Raw genomic sequence first — 26031 nt, forward strand, 5'->3', positions numbered from 1 at the left:
TTCACCTGTGGGATGTTCCAAAATAAGTGCTTTGATGAGCATTCCTCAACTTTCTCAGTCTTTTTTGCCACTTGTGTCAGGTTCAAACACCGACGACATCTATTAAACAGACAAGAAGCAAGGAATCATGCAGAGACAGAGTTCAATTTAGCTCATGGGGAGAACGTATGGAGCTGCACACTTAGTCACAGTCTCGCCCTACGCTCTAAGGCAGTGGTCCCCAACCACAGGGCCGCGGATCGATTGGTACCGGGTCGCACAAGAAATAAAAAAGAAATAAATAAATAAAAAAAATTATTTTTTATTTTTTATTTTTATTAAATCAACATAAAAAACACAAGATACACTTACAATTAGTGCACCAACCCAAAAAACCTCCCTCCCTCATTCACACTCATTCGCACAAAAGGGTTGTTTCTTTCTGTATTTAATATTTCTGGTTCTTACATTATATATCAATGTATATTGTCGGAGGCAGATATTTACATATATCCGAATTTAAGTGTTACTTCTTTAATTTCATAATCATATTACAAAACAGCTAGTGTTTTTCTTCCAATTGTGTGGTCTTTTGGTTGTCTGCAAAAACTGTGTGCTAACCTTGAATTTGGAATGTAAGAAAGAGAGATACTCCTTCTTCTTATCTATTCTTCTGTCCAGATGCGGAGGACAATGGGCATGTGTTTAGGCTGGAAAGACAAGACAAGGAGAGAGAGAGAGACTTTATAGAGGAGAAGGTTTCCATTTTTTCAGATTAGACCATTTTAGCTGCGCGATTGAATGTTCTATGCTGGACTGGTCTCAGTATGTTTACAAAGCTTTGCAAATATATTACAAAATATATGGTGGTTCTTCTACTCAGCTTTAAGTGTCGTAAAGAGCTTGGGAGCGAGCGACCAGAAACTTGGATTCCCTGGGGGGAACAACTGGTCAAACGCAACAATATCAATACAGTCTGCAAGGTATACAGTCTGTAAGCACACATGATTGTATTATTTTATGATATAAAAAATTAAAAAATACAGTCAACATCACTGAGGCCGCCTCTAAAAGGAGTGGTCACACACATCATGCAAAGCAGCTCCAGTACGCACAATACGTGACGGAATGTGCTGGGGGCCTTGTGATTTCGCCTTGTCTCTGCTTCGTCTGCGTGCTGTGGTCTTATCTTCGTTGAGGTCCTTGAAGTCCTTGGCTGTTAGCGGGCTACAACAAAGATAACACCCCTCATACAAGAAGCTTTGTCCTTGCACCGACAGAAAAAGTACAGCTTGAGCACAATAGCTAATAACTACAGGTAAAAGCCAGTAAATTAGAATATTTTGAAAAACTTGATTTATTTCAGTAATTGCATTCAAAAGGTGTAACTTGTACATTATATTTATTCATTGCACACAGACTGATGCATTCAAATGTTTATTTCATTTAATTTTGATGATTTGAAGTGGCAACAAATGAAAATCCAAAATTCCGTGTGTCACAAAATTAGAATATTACTTAAGGCTAATACAAAAAAGGGATTTTTAGAAATGTTGGCCAACTGAAAAGTATGAAAATGAAAAATATGAGCATGTACAATACTCAATACTTGGTTGGAGCTCCTTTTGCCTCAATTACTGCATTAATGCGGCGTGGCATGGAGTCGATGAGTTTCTGGCACTGCTCAGGTGTTATGAGAGCCCAGGTTGCTCTGATAGTGGCCTTCAACTCTTCTGCGTTTTTGGGTCTGGCATTCTGCATCTTCCTTTTCACAATACCCCACAGATTTTCTATGGGGCTAAGGTCAGGGGAGTTGGCGGGCCAATTTAGAACAGAAATACCATGGTCCGTAAACCAGGCACGGGTAGATTTTGCGCTGTTTGCAGGCGCCAAGTCCTGTTGGAACTTGAAATCTCCATCTCCATAGAGCAGGTCAGCAGCAGGAAGCATGAAGTGCTCTAAAACTTGCTGGTAGACGGCTGCGTTGACCCTGGATCTCAGGAAACAGAGTGGACCGACACCAGCAGATGACATGGCACCCCAAACCATCACTGATGGTGGAAACTTTACACTAGACTTCAGGCAACGTGGATCCTGTGCCTCTCCTGTCTTCCTCCAGACTCTGGGACCTCAATTTCCAAAGGAAATGCAAAATTTGCATGGTTGGGTGATGGTTTGGGGTGCCATGTCATCAGCCGTCTACCAGCAAGTTTTAGAGCACTTCATGCTTCCTGCTGCTGACCTGCTCTATGGAGATGGAGATTTCAAGTTCCAACAGGACTTGGCGCCTGCACACAGCGCAAAATCTACCCGTGCCTGGTTTACGGACCATGGTATTTCTGTTCTAAATTGGCCCGCCAACTCCCCTGACCTTAGCCCCATAGAAAATCTGTGGGGTATTGTGAAAAGGAAGATGCAGAATGCCAGACCCAAAAACGCAGAAGAGTTGAAGGCCACTATCAGAGCAACCTGGGCTCTCATAACACCTGAGCAGTGCCAGAAACTCATCGACTCCATGCCACGCCGCATTAACGCAGTAATTGAGGCAAAAGGAGCTCCAACCAAGTATTGAGTATTGTACATGCTCATATTTTTCATTTTCATACTTTTCAGTTGGCCAACATTTCTAAAAATCCCTTTTTTGTATTAGCCTTAAGTAATATTCTAATTTTGTGACACACGGAATTTTGGATTTTCATTTGTTGCCACTTCAAATCATCCAAATTAAATGAAATAAACATTTGAATGCATCAGTCTGTGTGCAATGAATAAATATAATGTACAAGTTACACCTTTTGAATGCAATTACTGAAATAAATCAAGTTTTTCAAAATATTCTAATTTACTGGCTTTTACCTGTATAACAACGGACTTTAAGCGTACTAAAGTTGTGTGATAACTTACACGTAATTATTCTAACAACTTGTGCGAGCTTTTTTGGCATCAAATTCCTAAATGAGCTAATATTTGCAAAAAAAGAACAAAGTCTTCCAGTTGGAACGTTAAATATCTTGTCTTTGCAGTCCATTCAATTGAATATAAGTTGAAAAGCATTTGCAAATTATTCTGTTTTTATTTACCATTTAAACAACTTCACTGGTTTTTGGGGTTTGTACTTTGCACATATTTTAGTACATGCAAACCTTGAGTAAATGCGTCGCGTTCTTCGATACTGGAAGGAGTTTCCACTTAAGCGATACGTTCTTCTTTTCCGGAATGTCTGTTACAATAAAGTCCCAGCATTGCCTCACCGGGGCCCGCTGTTCTTATGCCTAAACCACTTATGTGATCCTTTATAAAGACTTAGCAGCGAAGGCTTTGATCAGAACCTAGCTTCAGGTGAAGTGATTCTAAAGCGGCGGCGCCCCCCCCCCCCCCCCCGCCGGGACGGGGCCCAATCCGGCGATTCACAGTCAATTAAAAGCTCTCAAAGTGAAATATCCTCTGACTCCCACTATGATTAATCTGATAAGATGAGCTAACGACAGGAAATGGTGTCATCACTCTCCTCTTTGCCTTCATCAGCGCTTGTCTAAGAGGGGCTTTTTAAAGCTTTTTTCCCCCGCCTCCCGGGAGCGGGGCTAACCCTCGGCGATCCCTCGACGTCTCGCCGCACTCGTCTAAGTTGCCCGTCTCTCCGTCGCTGTAAACATGGGCTCTGTCAAACACTGATTAGTGTTAGCGCTCGGATTAGCCTCTCTTTAAGTGTGGGGGGGGGGGGGATTATTAGCACCATTAGCCCGCGCAGAGGTCACCTTTTTCTTAATCGCCAAACTTGTGCATTGTGACGTATGGAAGGTGTGTGTGCTAAAGGATAAGAACACATAAGATGACACATTGGAATATTGACAATAAGATACTGGACTGAACTTGCCTTTTGTTGTTGAGGAGAGACAATATTTAATCACTGGCTGATTGAAAACATGCATCTCCATCAATAATAAGGATAGAGTGTCCGCCCTGAGATGGGTAGGTTGTCGAGTCATACCAAAGACTATAAAAATGGGAGCCATTACCTCCCTGCTTGGCACTCAGCATCAAGGGTTGGAATTGGGGGTTAAATCACCAAAAATGATTCCCGGGCGCGGCCACAGCTGCTGCCCACTGCTCCCCTCACCTCCCAGGGGGTGATCAAGGGTGATGGGTCAAATGCAGAGGACAAATTTCACCACACCTAGTGTGTGTGTGTGTGACAATCATTGGTACTTTAACTTAACTTAGAGGTGCGAATCTTTGGACACCTAACAATTCGATTCGATTCCGATTCCTGGGGTGACGATTCAATTCATAATTGATTCTCGATTCAAACCGATTCTCGCAATGTGTTATTTGGTGTAATAATTGTAATGAATATATATATATATATATAATATGTATGTATGTATATATATATATATATATATATATATATATATATATATTATACATATATACATACACACACATATGTATACATGCACACACACATATATGTATATATATATATTTTTTTTTAAATTAAAAATATATATAAATATATTGTCTTTATATTTAAAAAAAATTTTTTTTTCAAAGAATCAAATCTAAAAAGGAAAAAAAAAATCAAAAGTGTCATTATAATTTGTGCACTAAATAACACATTGTGAGAATATGTTTGACTCGTGAATCCATTAATATATATATATGTGTGTATATATATATATATATATATATATATATATATATATATATATATATATATATAAACTGTATATATACACACATACAGTATATATACATGTGTGTGGGTGTGTATATACATAAAATGTGTATATATATATATATATATATATATATATATATATATATATATATATATATACACACACATATATGTATATATATATATATTTATTTTTTTAAATTAAAAATATATATAAATATATTTTCTTTATATTTAAAAAAACGTTTTCTTTTCAAAGAATCAAATCTAAAAAGGAAAAAAAATTCAAAAGTGTCATTATAATTTGTGCGCTAAATAACACACTGCGAGAATCTGTTTGACTCGTGAATCCATTAATATATATATATATGTATATATATATATATATATATATATATATATATATATATATATATATATATATATATATATATATATATATAAACTGTATATATACACACATACAGTATATATACATGTGTGTGGGTGTGTATATACATAAAATGTGTATATATATATACATAAAATGTGTATATATATATATAAACTGTATATATATATACATGTGTGGGTGTATGTATATATATACATATATATATATATATATACATATATATATATATATGTATATGTATATATACATATATATATATATATATACATATATATATATATATAAATATATATATACATATATATATATTTATATATATAAATATGCATATATATATATATGCATATATATATATATATATATATATATATATATATATATATATATATATATATATATATATACCGTTTTTTCGGACTAAAAGTCACAGTTTTTTTTCATAGTTTAGCCGGTGCGACTTTTACTCAGGAGCGACTTATACTCCAAAAAATACGGTGTATATATATATATATATATATATATATATATATATATACATATATATATATATATATATATATATATATATATATATATATATATATATATATATATATATGGTGTGAATGAATGATGGGTTCCCACTTCTCTGTGAGCGCTTTGAGTATCTAAAAATAAAGGAGCGCAATATAAAATCTAATCCATTATTATTATTATTATTATATGTATATATTTATATATTTTTGTTGTTGACATTTTAGAAATGTATTTAGAATCTGTTTGCCTTGCTGTGTGCACTGGTGCACAGTCATGTTGGAAGAGGAAGGGGCCGCTCCAAACTGTTCCCACAAGTTTGGGAGCATGGAATTGTCCAAAATTGTTTGGTATCCTGGAACATTCAAAGTTCCTTTCACTGGAACTAAAGGGCCAAGCCCAACTCCTGAAAAACAACTCCACACCATAATTCCTCCTGCGCCAAATTTCACACCCGCTGACCCCTCTCTTTCAGTTCACGTGGCCTACCAGTCGGTGGCTGAGTTGCTGTTGTTCCCAAACTCTTCCATTTTCTGATAAATAAGCCGACAATTGACTTTGTAATATTTAGGAGCGAGGACATTTTACGACTGGATTTGTTGCATAGGTGGTGTCATAATAATTGTATCTAAGTTATCACAAAACGTTGTGTGTTCCCAGCGAGCAGACAAAAGCTGTCTTTGATCTTACCAATCCAAAGGCCAGTAAAACTCCACTGTGTAGGATGGGAAGCAACATAAAGGTGTCGGTTTCTTTGACGTACTGTAATACACAGGAAGATTTTATCTTGACCCGAGATATACAAAGCTGAGAGGACGCAGGACCTGACTCCCCTCCGGGCACCTTTTCTTTGAGCTGTTCTGTAATCAAAGGCGATGGCTGTTTACGACCCCCGTTCCTTGGAAACAGCTGTTGCCATGTAATCAGGGAAAGTCCAAATAAAAGAGGAGGCGTACAATCTTTCGTCGGAGCGTGGTGGGAGACTGTACAAAGAGTACAGCCCAGACGTTTCTCCTCAATTGAGCTAAATTGAATTCTGTTTCTGTTTAATTCCTTGCTTCTTGTCTTGTTTAATAGATGTCATCAGTGTTTTGAACCTGACAGGTGGCATCCTATGATATTATGTGACATGGCTGTCGTTGTTATCGTCCATCAGTGCCGGCGCGGGTCGGACGGGCACCTTCATCGCCCTCAGTAACATCCTGGAGCGGGTGAAGGCCGAAGGCCTCCTGGACGTCTTCCAGACCGTCAAGAGTTTACGCATGCAGAGGCCGCATATGGTCCAGACCGTGGTACGCCGACGTCCTTTCTTTTTTCTGGCACATACAGAACCTCACTTCTGTCTTCTTCTGTGGTTTTTGTCTCCAGGAGCAGTACGACTTCTGCTACCGAGTGGTGCAAGATTTTGTGGACATCTTCTCCGACTACGCCAACTTTAAGTAGCGCTCGACCTCCGTCAAGATTATGCAATTGTTGTTTTGGAATGTATGTTTTTATAAGGTAACTGTCAGGTTCAAACACTGATGACATCTATACAACAAGACAAGAGGCAAAGAATTAAACAGAGACAGAAATTCAATTTGGACTCAATTGAGGAGAAACGCCTGGACACACTGCACTCTTGTACAGTCCCCAGCACGCTCTTCCAAAAGATTGCACTCCTCCTTCTTTATTTGACTTTCTCCGACCACCTGACCACCGCGTCCACTTCCAAAGGGAAGTGGGTCGTAAACAGCGTTGCCTTTGGTTACAGAATAGTTCAAAAGAAGAGGTCGTTTACCTACTCAGTGGCCTAGTGGTTAGAGTGTCCGCCCTGAGATCGGTAGGTTGTGAGTTCAAACCCCGGCCGAGTCATACCAAAGACTTTAAAAATGGGACCCATTGCCTCCCTGCTTGGCACTCAGCATCAAGGGTTGGAATTGGGGGTTAAATCACCAAAAATGATTCCCGGGCGCGGCCACAGCTGCTGCCCACTGCTCCCCTCACCTCCCAGGGAGAGATCAAGGGTGATGGGTCAAATGCAGAAAATAATTTTGCCACACCTAGTGTGTGTGTGACAATCATTGGTACTTTAACTTTAACTTTAAAATAGTTCAAAAAGAGGTCGTCTGGAAATTGGGCAGATCCTTGGTTCTCTCCGCTTTGAAATCCTTGGGTTAGAACAATATCTTTCTGTTGATTACCATACATGAGAGAAAACAGGAACACCTTCATCTTGCTCCTCTACCCCCTCCCTACACAGTGGAGTTTTACGAGCCTTACTCTTGGTAGGTTTCAAAGACAGCTTTTGTCTTCTTGTCAGGAACTCAATCCAATACAACGTTGTTGTGATAATTTAGAAACAATAATTCTAACAGTAACACTTTTTACATTTTGCATAAAAAGAACATATTGTAATATAAGCAAGCATTTGAGGATTAAATAACCTTTTTTTTTTGTTTTGTTTTACTTGAAAATATTGAATCGTTTTACCCGTGCAAAACATGACGGAGTGAATGCCTGCGAATATATTTGCAGGTGTTTACATGCTCACTTCCTATTTGAGTGGTGTTGCGTCTGACCAGCTAGTCAATCCCTAGTTCTTTCGATGACATATATGCTGAGTAAAAAGGACCATCAAGACAGAATTGGAATATTTTCAAGTTTTACTAAAGCTTTAGGAGATCAATTTAACCAATAATAATAATAATAATAACTTGGATTTATATAGCGCTTTTCTAAGTACCCAAAGTCGCTTTACATGTAGAACCCATCAATCATTCACACCTGGTGGTGGTAAGCTACTTTCATAGCTCACAGCTGCCCTGGGGTAGACTGACGGAAGCGTGGCTGCAATTTGCGCCAACGGCCCCTCCGACCACCACCTATCATTCAATTCACCGGTGTGAGTGGCACCGGGGGCAAAGGGTGAAGTGTCCCGCCCAAGGACACAACAGCAGGGATTTTTTTTTTTTTTTTTTTTTGGATGGTAAGAGGCGAACCTGCAACCCTCAGGTTTCTGGCACGGTTGCTCTACCCACTACGACCAATACATTCATATCGGCTACTTTAGTTGATCTGACATTCAAACGGAAAAGCCAACTCCTTGCACACAATGAAAGCCCCCCTCTCTCCTCCTCGCAACACTGATAAGGAACAAGTGGGGGAGGTATTCACATCTCCTGATGGTTTAAGACACTAAACAGACCTCTGAAGACAAGAGAACCTGGTAGAATATACAAAGGAAAAGTACTAGGTGCTCAAACATGGCTATGAATCGAGAAATAACTCTTAAACATACAAACTCCATTTCCATATGGAAACGGGGTTTGTATATGCATCCTCCACAGTGGCCACAATGCCTTTTAGTGGCATCCAGTAAGTAAGAACACGTGTTAAAAGTGGCGAAATAAGTAACATTTCTCAAACAAAAGCATCCCATTTAAAATGCATTTGTAAATGACTCGACTTCCTCTCCTATGAATAACTCAGCAGCCGCTGTCGCTTGTCATTTTAGTCAACTTCAGCAACTTTCTTCTTTTGCCCGTGGCCATATTACTTAGTGCTTCAGTGCCTGACACTGCAAAATGCCATTAACCCATATTGGAAATAATGTCTAATAACTCCCAAGTCAAAACATGTCATTCATACGTGCTCCAACTGCTCCGTATCCAATTACACTTTTAACATGCTTGCCATTTCTCCAGCATGCATGTTTGATTAGGGGAACACTTCTAATCGTGACGTTTGTTTGTCACCGAGTGACACCCGGGTTTTAGCTTTTCAAACATAAGCCGGGCAACATTTTTGAACGTGGAATAGTCAGCCGGTGTTTTGGTGACTTGATGAATTCATGCAGCTATTAATGGACAAACAAGGGTGTTGATGTGACATGTGTTAGTAAATAGCAAAAAAAAAGTTTTTTTTACACACATTTTGACAATAATAGGACGCAGTTTGCTTTTATAACCCAGGGGTCGGCAACCCAAAATGTTGAAAGAGCCATATTGGACCAAAAATACAAAATACTAATCTGTCTGGAGCTGGGGAAAAAACATATAAGTGTTTTAATGAAGGAAACCCATGATGCAAGTGTCTATATTAGCCTACTATTAAAATTACTTTAAAAATCTTATATAAGTGTTTTAATGAAGGCAACACATGATGTAAGTGTCTATATTAGTTGTATTAGCCTACTATCAAAATGACTTTAAAAATCTTATATAAGTGTTATAATGAAGGCAACACATGATGTAAGTGTCTATATTAGCCTACTATTAAAATAACTTTAAAAGTCTTTTACAAGTGTTAAAATGAAGACAACACATGATGTAAGTGTCTATATTGGACTACTATTAAAATGACTTTAAAAGTCTTATACAAGTGTTATAATGAAGGCAACACATGATGCAAGTGTCTATATTAGCCTACTATCAACATGACTCTAAAAGTCGTATATAAGTGTTAAAATAACGGCAACACATGATGTAAGTGTCTATATTAGTTGTATTAGCCTACTATCAAAATGACTGTAAAAGTCTTATATACGTGTTATAATGAAGGCAACACATTATGTAAGTGTCTATATTAGCCTACTATCAAAATGACTTTAAAAGTCTTTCTAAGTGTTGTAATGAAGGCAACACATGATGTAAGTGTCTATATTGGCCTACTATCAAAATGACTTTAAAAGTCTTGTATACATGTTATAATGAAGGCAACACATGATGTAAGTGTCTATATTGGCCTACTATCAAAATGACTTTAAAAGTCTTATACAAGTGTTATAATGAAGGCAACACATGATGCAAGTGTCTATATTAGCCTACTATCAAAATGACTCTAAAAGTCGTATATAAGTGTTAAAATGACGGCAACACATGATGTAAGTGTCTATATTAGTTGTATTGGCCTACTATCAAAATTACTTTAAAAGTCTTATAATTAAGGCAACACATGATGTAAGTGTCTATATTAGCCTACTGTCAAAATGACTTGAAAAGTCTTATATAAGTGTTTTAATGAAGGCAACACATGATGTAAGTGTCTATATTAGTTGTATTAGCCTACTATCAAAATAACTTTAAAAATCTTATATAAGTGTTAAAATGAAGGCAACGCATTATGTAAGTGTCTATATTAGTTGTTTTAGCCTACTATCAAAATGACTTTAAAAGTTTTATATAAGTGTTATAATGAAGGCAACACATGATGCAAGTGTCTATATTAGCCTACTATTAAAATAACTTTAAAAGTATTTTACAAGTGTTATAATGAAGGCAACACATGATGCAAGTGTCTATATTAGCCTACAATCAAAATGACTCTAAAAATCGTCTATAAATGTTAAAATGAAGGCAACACATGATGTCAGTGTCTCTATTAGCCTATTATCAAAATGACTTTAAAAGTCTTTCTAAGTGTTATAATGAAGACAACACATGATGTGTCTATATTGGCCTACTATCAAAAATACTTTAAAAGTCTTATATAAGTGTTATAATGAAGGCAACACATGATGTAAGTGTCTATATTAGCCTACTATCAAAATGACTTTAAAAGTCTTTCTAAGTGTTATAATGAAGGCAACACATGATGTAAGTGTCTATATTGGCCTACTATCAAAATGACTTTAAAAGTCTTATACAAGTGTTATAATGAAGGCAACACATGATGCAAGTGTCTATATTAGCCTACTATCAAAATGACTCTAAAAGTCGTATATAAGTGTTAAAATGATGGCAACACATGATGTAAGTGTCTATATTAGTTGTATTGGCCTACTATCAAAATTACTTTAAAAGTCTTATAATTAAGGCAACACATGATGTAAGTGTCTATATTAGCCTACTGTCAAAATGACTTGAAAAGTCTTATATAAGTGTTTTAATGAAGGCAACACATGATGTAAGTGTCTATATTAGTTGTATTAGCCTACTATCAAAATAACTTTAAAAATCTTATATAAGTGTTAAAATGAAGGCAACGCATTATGTAAGTGTCTATATTAGTTGTTTTAGCCTACTATCAAAATGACTTTAAAAGTTTTATATAAGTGTTATAATGAAGGCAACACATGATGCAAGTGTCTATATTAGCCTACTATTAAAATAACTTTAAAAGTATTTTACAAGTGTTATAATGAAGGCAACACATGATGCAAGTGTCTATATTAGCCTACAATCAAAATGACTCTAAAAATCGTATATAAATGTTAAAATGAAGGCAACACATGATGTCAGTGTCTCCATTAGCCTATTATCAAAATGACTTTAAAAGTCTTTTTAAGTGTTATAATGAAGACAACACATGATGTGTCTATATTGGCCTACTATCAAAATGACTTTAAAAGTCTTATATAAGTGTTATAATGAAGGCAACACATGATGTAAGTGTCTATATTAGCCTACTATCAAAATGACTTTAAAAGTCTTTCTAAGTGTTATAATGAAGGCAACACATGATGTAAGTGTCTATATTGGCCTACTATCAAAATGACTTTAAAAGTCTTATACAAGTGTTATAATGAAGGCAACACATGATGCAAGTGTCTATATTAGCCTACTATCAAAATGACTCTAAAAGTCGTATATAAGTGTTAAAATAACGGCAACACATGATGTAAGTGTCTATATTAGTTGTATTGGCCTACTATCAAAATTACTTTAAAAGTCTTCTAATTAAGGCAACACATGATGTAAGTGTCTATATTAGCCTACTGTCAAAATGACTTGAAAAGTATTATATAAGTGTTGTAATGAAGGCAACACATCATGTAAGTGTCTATATTAGTCGTATTAGCCTACTATCAAAATGACTTTAAAAATCTTATATACGTGTTAAAATGAAGGCAACGCATTATGTAAGTGTCTATATTAGTTCTAGCCTACTATCAAAATGACTTTAAAAATCTTAGATAAGTGTTAAAATGAAGGCAACACATGATGTAAGTGTCTATATTGGCCTACTATCAAAATGACTTTAAAAGTCTTATATAAGTGTTATAATGAAGGCAACACATGATGTAAGTGTATGTATTAGTTATATTAGCCTACTATCAAAATGACTTTAAAAGTCTTATATAAGTGTTATAATGAAGGCAACACGTGACGTAAGTGTCTATATTAGTTGTTTTAGCCTACTATCAAAATTACTTTAACAGTCTTATATAAGTGTTTAAATGAAGGCAACACATGATGTGTCTATATTAGCCTACTATCAAAATTACTTTAAAAGTCTTATACAAGTGTTATAATGAAGGCAACACATGATGTAAATGTCTATATTAGTTATATTAGCCTACTATCAAAATGACTTAAAAGTCTTATATAAGTGTTATAATGAAGGCAACACGTGACGTAAGTGTCTATATTAGTTGTTTTAGCCTACTATCAAAATGACGATGTGTCGCAGGCAGACAGAAATGTTATTCTACGCATTTTTACAACATTGGAAAACGTCGGTACAACTTCTCAGAGTGTGAGTTAACTCCTGGAAATGACAAAGGTATATTGTATGTGTCCAAGTTAAAGGAAACTTCAGGCTGTCTTCTTCTAATGGATTGCTGTGGTCTGGAACAGCATGGCGAAATGCAGCCAATATTACATACAGATAACATCGACAAAACATTCACGTGCAGCATAAAACATTTGGTGGACAAAACGAGACAAAGAAGGAGTGGCATAAAACACGTCTTTCTGTGGCGGCGGCGGAGAAAGTTGTACATGTAAACAAACTGCGATGAGTTCAGGGACCGCCCAAATTAGTGGGACAAAACGTCGCTCGCCAAATCCTCTCATCAGTGAAGCATGTTAAATATAAATAGTAGCATTTCTAACAATTAGGAAGGTTTGTGTCACGTTTGACAAACCATATTGAAACAAATTTTTAAAAAATTTCGGGTTGCCGACCCTCGGTATAATCCAACAGAAATGCGCGACATTTCTGCAAAAATTGATATATTTTTGCAATAGTATGACTTATTCTTAAATTTAATGCGCAGTAAGCTTGGACGGACTTTGTAATGTTGCGTTTTTAGGTGAGTCAATTTGTGTGTTGTGGTCGTCACTGAGCTTTACCAGAGTGCTCCCATTTTATCCATCCATTTTCTACCGCTTGTCCCTTTTGAGGTGGTGGGGGGTGCCGGAGCCTATGTCAGCTGCATTCGGGCGGAAGGCGGCGTACACACTGGACAAGTCGCCACTTCATCGCAGGGCCAACACAGACAGACAGACAACATGTAATAATTGTAATGGATAAATAGCTGTAAATGCTGTATTTATGGGCCTGCTGCTCATGCAAGCAGCCCATATTATTATTGCTCATACTTACACTTTTTAGTGTTGTTATTGTTCCGCACGTTTCTCTTGCGTCTAATACGAGACCAACCCCCACATATGTTATACCGTCGGAAAGTTCTCGTTCGCGCCGATTTGGGTACTCTAAATTGGGAACATTTCGTGTTACCATGGCAACGCAATTCACTAACAACAACAACAATGGGCCAATTGAATGGGTACATTCATTTTAATGGACGATTGCTAGAGTCATATAACTTGGTATGTGACACTTGTTAACTGTTAGCGTGCTAACGTTAGCATGCTAACATTAAAGTGCTAACTTTTTAGCTAACTTTAAGTTTTTTTCTCTAATTACACAGCCATGCACCTTACAGTCATGTAACTTGGTATGTCACACATGCTAACTGTTAGCATGCTAACATTAAAGTGCTAGCTTTTTGAGCTAATTTTGCAACTGTTTAACCTAGAGTCATATACATTGATATGTGACAGCTGTTAACTGTTAGTGTGCTAACGTTAGCATGCTAACATTAAAGTGCTAACTTTTTAGCTAACTTTATGTTTTTTTCTCTAATTACACAGCCACGCACCTTACAGTCATGTAACTTGGTATGTGACACATGCTAACTGTTAGCATGCTAACATTAAAGTGCTAGCTTTTTGAGCTAATTTTGCAACTGTTTAACCTAGAGTCATATACATTAATATGTGACAGCTGTTAACTGTTAGTGTGCTAACTTTAGCATGCTAACATTAAAGTGCTAACTTTTTAGCTAACTTTACGTTTTTTTCCCTAATTACACAGCCATGCACCTTACAGTCATGTAACTTGGTATGTGACACATGCTAACTGTTAGCATGCTAACATTAAAGTGCTAGTTTTTTTAGCTAATTTTGCAACCGTTTAACCTAGAATCATATACATTGATATGTGACAGCTGTTAGTGTGCTAACGTTAGCATGCTAACATTAAAGTGCTAACTTTTTAGCTAACTTTACTTTTTTTCTCTAATTACACAGCCACGCACCTTACAGTCATGTAACTTCGCATGTGACACATGCTAACTGTTAGCATGCTAACATTAAAGTGCTAGTTTTTTGAGCTACTTTTGCAACCGTTCAACCTAGAGTTATATAACTTGGTGTGTGACAGCTGTTAACTGTTAGTGTGCTAACTTTAGCATGCTAACATTAAAGTGCTAACTTTTTAGCTAACTTTACGTTTTTTTCCCTAATTACACAGCCACACACCTTACAGTCATGTAACTTGGTATGTGACACATGCTAACTGTTAGCATGTTTATGTTAGCATGCTAACATCAAAGTGCTAGCTTTTTGAGCTAATTTTGCAACCGTTCAACCTAGAGTCACACAACTTGGTGTGTGACAGCTGTTAACTGTTAGTGTGCTAACTTTAGCATGCTAGCACACCAACATTAAAGTGCTAACTTTTTAGCTATTTTTACGTTTTTTTCTCTAATTACACAGCCACGCACCTTACAGTCATGTAACTTGGTATGTGACACATGCTAACTTTTAGCATGTTTGTTAGCATGCTAACATTAAAGTGCTAGCTTTTTGAGCTAATTTTGCAACCGTTTAACCTAGAGTCATATACATTGATATGTGACAGCTGTTAACTGTTAGTGTGCTAAACTTTAGCATGCTAGCATGCTAACATTAAAGTGCTAACTTTTTAGCTATTTTTACGTTTTTTTTTCTCTAATTACACAGCCACGCACCTTACAGTCATGTAACTTGGTATGTGACACATGCTAACTGTTAGCATGTTTATGTTAGCATGCTAACATTAAAGTGCTAGCTTTTTGAGCTCATTTTGCAACGGTTCAACCTAGAGTCATATAACGTGGTGTGTGGCAGCTGTCAACTGTTAGTGTGCTAACTTTAGCATGCTAGCACGCCAACATTAAAGTGCTAACTTTTTAGCTATTTTTACGTTTTTTTCTCTAATTACACAGCCACACACCTTACAGCCATGTAACTTGGTATGTGACACATGCTAACTGTTAGCATGTTTATGTTAGCATGCTAACATCAAAGTGCTAGCTTTTTGAGATCATTTTGCAACGGTTCAACCTAGAGTCATATAACATGGTGTGTGGCAGCTGTTAACTGTTAGTGTGCTAACTTTAGCATGCTAACATTAAAGTGCTAACTTTTTAGCTATTTTTACGTTTTTTTCTCTAATTACACAGCCACACACCTTACAGCCATGTAACTTGGTATGTGACACATGCTAACTGTTAGCATGTTTATGTTAGCATGCTAGCATCAAAGTGCTAGCTTTTTGAGCTCATTTTGCAACGGTTCAACCTAGAGTCATATAACTTGGTGTGTGGCAGCTGTTAACTGTTAGTGTGCTAACTTTAGCATGCTAGCATGCTAACATTAAAGTGCTAACTTTTTAGCTATTTTTACGTTTTTTTCTCTAATTACACAGCCACACACCTTACAGCCATATAACTTGGTATGTGACACATGTTAACTGTTAGCATGCTAACATCAAAGTGCTCGCTTTTTGAGCTCATTTTGCAACGGTTCAACCTAGAGTCATATAACGTGGTGTGTGGCAGCTGTTAACTGTTAGTGTGCTAACATTAGTATGCTAGCACGCTAGCGTTAAAGTGCTAATTTTTTAGCTAACTACGTTTTTTTCTCTAATTACACAGCCACGCACCTTACAGCCATATAACTTGGTATGTGACACATGCTAACTGTTAGCATGTTTATGTTAGCATGCTAACATCAAAGTGCTAGCTTTTTGAGCTCATTTTGCAACGGTTCAACTTAGACTTATATAACGTGGTGTGTGGCAGCTGTTAACTGTTAGTGTGCTAACATTAGTATGCTAGCACGCTAGCATTAAAGTGCTAATTTTTTAGCTAACTACGTTTTTTTTCTCTAATTACACAGCCACGTACCTTACAGTCATATAACTTGGTATGTGACATATGCTAACTTTTAGCATGTTTATGTTAGCATGCTAACATTAAAGTGCTAGCTTTTTGAGCAAATTTTGCAAACGTTTAACCTAGAGTCATATAACTTGGTGCGTGACAGCTGTTAACTGTTAGTGTGCTAACGTTAGCATGCTAGCAGGCTAACATTAAAGTGCTTATTTTTTAGCTATGTTTTTTTCTCTAATTACACAGCCACGCACCTTACAGTCATATAACTTGGTATGTGACATATGCTAACTTTTAGCATGTTTATGTTAGCATGCTAACATTAAAGTGCTAGCTTTTTGAGCAAATTTTGCAACCGTTTAACCTAGAGTCATATAACTTGGTGCGTGACAGCTGTTAACTGTTAGTGTGCTAACGTTAGCATGCTAGCATGCTAACATTAAAGTGTTAGATTTTTGAGCTAATTTTGCAACCGTTCAACCTAGAGTCATATAACTTGGTGTGTGACAGCTGTTGACTGTTAGTGTGCTAACGTTAGCATGCTAGCAAGCTAACTTAAGCGTGCTAACTTTTTTTAAATCAAATTTTACACTTTTTTCTCTATTTCCGCAGAAGCCGTGTTACTTGAAATGTGAGACATGCTAACTGTTAGCATGCTAACGTTTTAGGCTAGTTCTGTAGCTTTTTTTTGTACAATTACACCTAAAACTCACAGATTCTGACAACAAAGCACGGCGGCTTCCGGCGACCCCCGGCCAGAGGTCCGGGGCACAGATAGCAGGCCCGTCAAAATGTTCAAGTTTATGTTATTATTGTATGATTTGGAGTGCTTAAGCATTTGGGACCATATAGTTCTATATTTATTGTACGTATATCGCGCAATAGAACCGATGTTGTAATAGCGCTAGGGAGCAAAACGCTTACTATTACTAGCGCTGATGAGTTGTTTGTAAACAACAAGACTTCATGTTGGAGTTTTGACAACAACAGCGGAGTAGTGGCATTTTAAAGTGCATGCAGAGGTATATAAATAACATTAGAAGGTTGCCTACAGCCACAGCGAGGCCGTTTTTGGCATTTACGATACGTAGGAATAGTAACAGCTTGGAGGCTTTGCTGCAAAAAGTGTTTTGTGGAACTTTCTACCTTGTTTTTCCAGTCTCTTGTACAAAAGTTGATTGCAATAAATAATAGATGGCGAGAAATGGTGGCGGTGTTTTGTCGGGCTCCTAACAGGTGCACGCCAGCGCAAACATGTCGCCGGGTCTCATGCTGCTTGAATCCTCGCAGCGACACGAGGCCTCTCGGAGCACTCAGGCGCCTCCATTAGCGGCGTTTTGCGTCCCATTAGTGTGTCACACCTGCGGAGAGGGGATTGTAATCCTGACGGCGGCACCTATAAAAACCACAAAAAAAAACCCCGCCCTCCGCTTGATGCTAACGAGGCTAATACGGAGGTGAGTGGAGTCCAGTTGCTGTTTGTGTTGGTGATGGTTTTCATCAGCGCTTCTCTCTTTCCGCAGCTCAGATGGATCGAGCGCTAATGCACGTGTTGTTGTTGGCCTTGCTGCTGCAGGGCGCCCTGGCGCAGCACTGGTCCTACGGCTGGCTACCGGGCGGGAAGAGGAGCGTGGGGGAGCTGGAGGCAACCATCAGGGTGAGTTCCGATTTATTTTTTTTTATTTTTTTTTAGTGTTTAAGTATATTGCATTATTTTTTTTACAGTACAAAGGGGTGTTAAAACCACACTGAAAAGGAAAATGAGTAAAAAAATAAAGTTATAAGGTGAATATTGCCATATTCCCGCCCCAAAAATATTTAAGATAATATATTGTTTAAAGAAAAAAAAAAATGTTTTTAATTTATTTATATTTTTATATTTTTTTAAATATATATATTTATTTATTTTACAGCACAAAACACTATTAAAGCCACACTGACAAAAAAAATAAAATAAAGCCATAATGTGAATATTATGGTCCGTCCGGACATGACCGCGATAAATGAATCATTTTCATTAGTTATAAATTGAAAATTGAATTTTTTAATTATTTTTTTAACACACATTTAGACAATAATAGGAAGCAGTTTGGTTGTGTAACCTAAAATGTTGAAAGAGCCATATTGGACCAAAAATACGAAATAAAAATCTGTCTCGAGCTGCAAAAAAATATAAGTGTTATAATGAAGACAACATATAATGTAAGTGTCCATATTAGCCTACTATCAAAATGACTTTAAAAGTCTTATATAAGTGTTATAATGAAGGCAACACATGATGTAAGTGTCTATATTAGTTACATTAGCCTACTATCAAAATGACTTTAAAAGTCTTATATAAGTGTTATAATGAAGGCAAAACATGATGTAAGTGTCTGTATTAGTTATACTAGCCTACTATCAAAATGACTTTAAACGTCTTATGTAAGTGTTATAATGAAGGAAACACATGATGTAAGTGTCTATATTAGCATACTATCAAAATTACTTTTAAAGTCTTGTATAAGTGTTATAATGAAGACAACACATGATGTGTCTATATTAGTTGTATTAGCCTACTATCAAAATTACTTTAAAAGTATTATATAAGTGTTATAATGAAGACAACACATGATGTAAGTGTCTATATTAGTTATACTAGCCTACTATCAAAATGACTTTAAACGTCTTATGTAAGTGTTATAATGAAGGAAACACATGATGTAAGTGTCTATATTAGCATACTATCAAAATTACTTTTAAAGTCTTGTATAAGTGTTATAATGAAGACAACACATGATGTAAGTGTCTATATTAGTTGTATTAGCCTACTATCAAAATTACTTTAAAAGTATTATATAAGTGTTATAATGAAGGCAATGCATGATGTAAGTGTCTATATTAGCTATATTAGCCTACTATCAAAAAATGACTTTAAAAGTCTTATATAAGTGTTAAAATGAAGGCAACACATGATGTAAGTGTCTATATTAGCCTACTATCAAAATGACTTTTAAAGTCTTATATAAGTGCTATAATGAAGACAACACATGATGTAAGTGCCTATATTAGCTGTATTAGCCTACTATCAAAATGACTTCAAAAGTCTTATATACGTGTTATAATGAAGGCAACACATGACGTAAGTGTCTATATTAGTTGTAGTAGCCTACTATCAAAATGACTTTAAAAGTCTTATATAAGTGTTATAATGAAGACAACACATGATGTAAGTGTCTATATTAGCTAAATTAGCCTACTATCAAAATGACTTTAAAAGTCGTATATAAGTGTTATAATGAAGACAAACACATGATGTAAGTGTCTATATTAGCCTACTATCAAAATGACTTTAAAAGTCTTATATAAGTGTTATAATGAAGACAACACATGATGTAAGTGTCTATATTAGCTAAATTAGCCTACTATCAAAATGACTTTAAAAGTCTTATATAAGTGTTATAATGAAGACAACAGATGATGTAAGTGTCTATAATAGCTATAATAGCTTACTATCAAAATGACTTTAAAAGACTAAAATCACACAACTCTCATGCTCAATCCAATCCACTTCATTTACATACTAGGAGAGTCAATAATATAACTATAACTAAACTTTTTTTTTTTTTTTTAAATACAAGTTTTTATTTATTTTTATTTCTGCTTGTATTTCTTTTATTTTTGGTTTTATCGTTGTATGTTTTTAGTTCTGTGATATGGATCCCCCTGGGTCTGAAATAAAATGACTACTACTACCACAAAAGAATAATGAATACATACAAAACATCAAGAAAAGTAAAATAGACCAAAATCACACAACGCATATGCTCAATCCAATCCACTTCATTTATATAGCACAGTTCCAAAACCAATAGAAGTTTCACAAAGTGCTGCACAAAAATTGAGACATACATACTAGGAGAGTCAATAATATAACTATAACTATACTTTTTTTTTTTTTTTTAAATGCAAGTTTTTATTTATTTGTATTTCTGCTTGTATTTCTTTTATTTTGGTTTTATCGTTGTATTTTTTTAGTTCTGTGATATGGATCCCCCTGGTTCTGAAATAAAATGACTACTACTACCATAAAAGAATAATGAATACATACAATATATCGAAGAAAAAGAAAATAGACTAAAATCACACAACTCTCATGCTCAATCCAATCCACTTCATTTATATAGCACATTTCCAAAAACAATAGAAGTTTCACAAAGTGCTGCACAAAAATTGAGACATACATACTAGGAGAGTCAATAATATAACTATAACTATACTTTGTATTCTTTTTTTTTTAAATACAAGTTTTTATTTATTTGTATTTCTGCTTGTATTTCTTTTATTTTGGTTTTATCGTTGTATTTTTTTTCTTCTGTGATATGGATCCCCCTGGTTCTGAAATAAAATGACTACTACTACCATAAAAGAATAATGAATACATACAATACATCAAGAAAAGTAAAATAGACTAAAATCACGCAACTCTTATGCTCAATCCAGTCCACTTCATTTATATAGCACAGTTCCAAAAACAATAGAAGTTTCACAAAGTGCTGCATAGAAGTTGAGACATACATACTAGGAGAATCAATAATATTACTATAACTATACGTTTTTTTTTAAATACAAGTTTTTATTTATTTTTATTTCTGCTTGTATTTCTTTTATTTTTGGTTTTATCGTTGTATGTTTTTAGTTCTGTGATATGGATCCCCCTGGTTCTGAAATAAAATGACTACTACTACCATAAAAGAATAATGAATACATACAATACATCAAAAAATGTAAAATAGACTAAAATCACACAACTCTCATGCTCAATCCAATCCACTTCATTTATATAGCACATTTCCAAAAACAATAGAAGTTTCACAAAGTGCTGCACAAAAATTGAGACATACATACTAGTAGAGTCAATAATATAACTATAACTATACTTTTTTTTTTTTTTTAATGCAAGTTTTTATTTATTTTTATTTCTGCTTGTATTTCTTTTATTTTGGTTTTATCGTTGTATGTTTTTAGTTCTGTGATATGGATCCCCCTGGTTCTGAAATAAAATGACTACTACTACCATAAAAGAATAATGAATACATACAATACATCAAAAAAAGTAAAATAGACTAAAATCGCATAACTCTCATGCTGGTTTAAAAGCGAAAGAGTAAAAATATGTTTTTAGATGTGATTTAAAACTCATTAAAGAGGGAGCCGTGCGATATTCTGCCATTGCTTGACTTTTCTCAGTCCTCGTTGTTCATTTCTTCTTCACTCCTGACAAAAAGTCTACGTATTAATGTTTTTTTTTGTTTGTTTTCAACTTGTTTTCTTATCCTCCCCTGCTATTAGATGATGGGTACAGGGGGTGTGGTGTCCCTTCCAGAAGAGGCGAGTGCCCAAACCCATGAGAGACGTCGACCATACAATGTCGTAAGTGTTTGTCGTACATAATTCATGGCCCGACGTCTCCCTCAATTGTGCAATATTCATGTACGGCGCAGCCGCCGTGTTCCGCGGCAGCTGCGGCAATACACAAACTGCTCAATTACCCATTTTGTTGTATTTCCCCCCCCCCGCCCCCAATTTCATGTTACCCTGTCTTTTTGCATCATTAAATAAAGCATTTCGGCTTTTTTTTTTTTCTTTAATGTTGACGGACGCACTGCGATTAAATGAAATATTAAAGGGATCTCATTCCCATCTCTGCAGATTGACGACGATTCCAGTCATTTTGAGCGAAAGAAAAGGTTCCCTTATAAGTGAGGCGCTGAAGGGGGAATGAGAATTTACATGATTATCGACAGCCGTGATGGATCCCCCCCCGAGGGCCTCCCCGCGAATTAACACATTTATTGCACCGATGTCATTTATAGACTTGTCTGTAGCCTTTCAGTCCATGTGAAATTGTAATAAACTTTCTCATCAACTCACCGTGTTGATTCAATTTGAAGCCTCGCCGTCATCAAACCTTCATCACCTGTGTAAAAAAAATAAAAAAATTACCACCTCTTAAGTGGATAAAATTGCCTTTTGTGAAGCAGCCGCGGCCGACAAGGATGACGAGGCTGTGACACGACCAGCTTTAGTCTGGTGTGCCGTGGGAGATTATCTAATTTCACTTTATTTGGGTTAAAAATGTTTTTTGCAAAGCGGTAATTATAGTCTGCAAATGATGTGTTGTTGTTGAGTGTCGGTGCTGTCTAGAGCTCGGCAGAGTAACCGTGTAATACTCTTCCATATCAGTAGGTGGCAGCCGGTAGCTAATTGCTTTGTAGATGTCGGAAACAGCGGGAGGCAGTGTGCAGGTAAAAAGGTATCTAATGCTTAAACCAAAAATAAACAAAAGGTGAGTGCCCCTAAGAAAAGGCATTGAAGCTTAGGGAAGGCTATGCAAAACGAAACTACAACTGAACTGGCTACAAAGTAAACAAAAACAGAATTCTGGACGACAGCAAAGACTTACTGTGGAGCAAAGACGGCGTCCACAAAGTACATCCGAACGTGACATGACAATCAACAATGTCCCCACAAAGAAGGATGAAAACAACTGAAATATTCTTGATTGCTAAAACAAAGTAGATGCAGGGAATATCGCTCAAAGGAAGACATGAAACTGCCACAGGAAAATGACAAAAAAAAGAGAAAAAGCCATCAAAATAGGAGCGCAAGACAAGAAGTAAAACACTACACAGGAAAACAGCAAAAAAGTCCAAATAAGTCATGGTGTGATGTGACAGGTGGTGACAGTACACCTACTTTGAGACAAGAGCTATAGTGATGCATGCTTGGTTATGCTTTAAAGTCATATCCAACAATTGCGACAACGACAACTACAACTGAACTGGCTACAAAGTAAACAAAAACAGAATGCTGGACGACAGCAAAGACTTACTGTGGAGCAAAGACGGCGTCCAAAATGTACATCAAAACGTGACATGACAATCAACAATGTCACCACAAAGAAGGATAAAAACAACAGAAATATTATTGTTTGCTAAAACAAAGTAGATGCGGGGAATATCGCTCAAAGGAAGACATGAAACTGCTACAGGAAAATACCGAAAAAAGAGAAAAAGCCACCAAAATTTGGAGTGCAAGACAAGAACTAAAACACTACACACAGGAAAACAGCAAAAAAGTCAAAATAAGTCACAGTGGGATGTGACAGGTGGTGACAGTACACCTACTTTGAGACAAGAGCTATAGTGATGCATGCTTGGTTATGCTTTAAAGTCATATCCAACAATTGCAACAACGACAACTACAACTGAACTGGCTACAAAGTAAACAAAAACAGAATGCTGGACGACAGCAAAGACTTACTGTGGAGCAAAGACAAGGTACATCCGAACGTGACATGACAATCAACAATGTCCCCACAAAGAAGGATAAAAACAACTGAAATATTCTTGATTGCTAAAACAAAGTAGATGCGGGGAATATCGCTCAAACGAAGACATGAAACTGCCACAGGAAAATGACAAAAAAAAGAGAAAAAGCCATCAAAATAGGAGCGCAAGACAAGAACTAAAACACTACACACAGGAAAACAGCAAAAAAGTCCAAATAAGTCACGGTGTGATGTGACAGGTGGTGACAGTACACCTACTTTGAGACAAGAGCTATATTGATGCATGCTTGGTTATGCTTTAAAGTCATATCCAACAATTGCAACAACGACAACTACAACTGAACTGGCTACAAAGTAAACAAAAACAGAATGCTGGACGACAGCAAAGACTTACTGTGGAGCAAAGACGACGTCCACAAAGTATATCCGAACGTGACATGACAATCAACAATGTCACCACAACGAAGGATAAAAACAACTGAAATATTCTTGATTGCTAAAACAAAGTAGATGCGGGGAATATCGCTCAAAGGAAGACATGAAACTGCTACAGGAAAATACCGAAAAAAGAGAAAAAGCCACCAAAATTGGAGCGCAAGACAAGAACTAAAACACTACACACAGGAAAACAGCAACAAAGTCCAAATAAGTCACAGTGTGATGTGACAGGTGGTGACAGTACACCTACTTTGAGACAAGAGCTATATTGATGCATGCTTGGTTATGCTTTAAAGTCATATCCAACAATTGCAACGACAGCTACAACTGAACTGGCTACAAAGTAAACAAAAACAGAATGCTGGACGACAGCAAAGACTTACTGTGGAGCAAAGACGGCGTCCAAAATGTACATCAAAACGTGACATGACAATCAACAATGTCACCACAAAGAAGGATAAAAACAACAGAAATATTATTGTTTGCTAAAACAAAGTAGATGCGGGGAATATCGCCCAAAGGAAGACATGAAACTGCCACAGGAAAATGACAAAAAAAAGAGAAAAAGCCATCAAAATAGGAGCGCAAGACAAGAACTAAAACACTACACACAGGAAAACAGCAAAAAAAGTCCAAATAAGTCAGTGTGTGATGTGACAGGTGGTGACAGTACACCTACTTTGAGACAAGAGCTATAGTGATGCATGCTTGGTTATGCTTCAAAAGTCATATCCAACAATTGCAACAACGACAACTACAACTGAACTGGCTACAAAGTAAACAAAAACAGAATGCTGGACGACAGCAAAGACTTACTGTGGAGCAAAGACTTACTGTGGAGCAAAGACGGCGTCCACAATGTATATCCGAACATGACACGACAATCAACAATGTCCCCACAAAGAAGGATAAAAACAACTGAAATATTCTTGATTGCTAAAACAAAGTAGATGCGGGAAATATTGCTCAAACTGCTACATGAAAATACAGAAAAAAGAGAAAAAGCCACCAAAATTGGAGCGCAAGACAAGAACTAAAACACTACACACAGGAAAACAGCAAAAAAAAGTCCAAATAAGTCACAGTGTGATGTGACAGGTGGTGACAGTACACCTACTTTGAGACAAGAGCTATATTGATGCATGCTTGGTTATGCTTTAAAGTCATATCCAACAATTGCAACAACGACAACTACAACTGAACTGGCTACAAAGTAAACAAAAACAGAATGCTGGACGACAGCAAAGACTTACTGTGGAGCAAAGACGGCGTCCACAAAGTATATCCGAACATGACACGACAATCAACAATGTCCCCACAAAGAAGGATGAAAACAACTGAAATATTCTTGATTGCTAAAACAAAGTAGATGCGGGGAATATCGCTCAAAGGAAGACATGAAACTGCCACAGGAAAATGACAAAAAAAAGAGAAAAAGCCATCAAAATAGGAGCGCAAGACAAGAACTTTAGGAAAACAGCAAACAA

General features: G+C 36.3%; 2 protein-coding genes and 1 long non-coding RNA gene across 7 annotated transcripts in view; 2 read left to right on the top strand and 1 right to left on the bottom strand.

Moving 5' to 3' along the window:
- LOC133611274 (receptor-type tyrosine-protein phosphatase epsilon-like) overlaps nt 1–7359 on the top strand; it is a 117224-nt gene extending 109865 nt beyond the window's left edge. For 3 of the 4 annotated variants that reach the window (XM_061967983.1, XM_072911981.1, XM_061967973.1), the window contains 2 exons: nt 6724–6859; nt 6936–7359. In XM_061967983.1, the coding sequence (XP_061823967.1) occupies nt 6724–6859; nt 6936–7010 (211 nt within the window). In that variant the 3' untranslated portion in view covers nt 7011–7359. The remainder of the gene's footprint in view (nt 1–6723; nt 6860–6935) is intronic. The other variant, XM_061967981.1, reaches the window with a different exon arrangement.
- Nucleotides 1–26031, bottom strand: part of LOC133611298 (uncharacterized) — a 67118-nt gene that overhangs the window by 13167 nt on the left and 27920 nt on the right. Inside the window, exon 3 of one of the 2 annotated variants that reach the window (XR_009815980.1) lies at nt 22687–22732. This is a non-coding gene — a long non-coding RNA (uncharacterized lncRNA). Of the gene's footprint in view, nt 1–22632; nt 22733–26031 lie in introns of those variants that run through there. The other variant, XR_009815979.1, reaches the window with a different exon arrangement.
- On the top strand, nt 17570–22613 carry gnrh3 (gonadotropin-releasing hormone 3). Its single transcript, XM_061967991.1, has 3 exons — nt 17570–18430; nt 22105–22185; nt 22465–22613. The coding sequence occupies exons 1-3, from the start codon at nt 18302–18304 to the stop codon at nt 22516–22518; spliced, it is 264 nt and encodes an 87-aa protein (XP_061823975.1). The 5' UTR covers nt 17570–18301; the 3' UTR covers nt 22519–22613.

The sequence above is a fragment of the Nerophis lumbriciformis genome, linkage group LG02 (genome assembly GCF_033978685.3).
Source record: "Nerophis lumbriciformis linkage group LG02, RoL_Nlum_v2.1, whole genome shotgun sequence".
In the NCBI taxonomy this organism is placed as follows: Eukaryota; Metazoa; Chordata; class Actinopteri; order Syngnathiformes; family Syngnathidae; genus Nerophis; species Nerophis lumbriciformis.

What these genes read in the sequence shown, in the direction of transcription:
- gnrh3 (XM_061967991.1), top strand. Translation starts at nt 18,302, where the DNA reads ATGGATCGAGCGCTAATGCACGTGTTGTTGTTGGCCTTGCTGCTGCAG. An exon ending in AGCTGGAGGCAACCATCAGG is followed by an intron (nt 18,431 to 22,104) that starts GTGAGTTCCGAT and finishes CCCTGCTATTAG; the next exon opens with ATGATGGGTACAGGGGGTGT. An exon ending in GACGTCGACCATACAATGTC is followed by an intron (nt 22,186 to 22,464) that starts GTAAGTGTTTGT and finishes CCATCTCTGCAG; the next exon opens with ATTGACGACGATTCCAGTCA.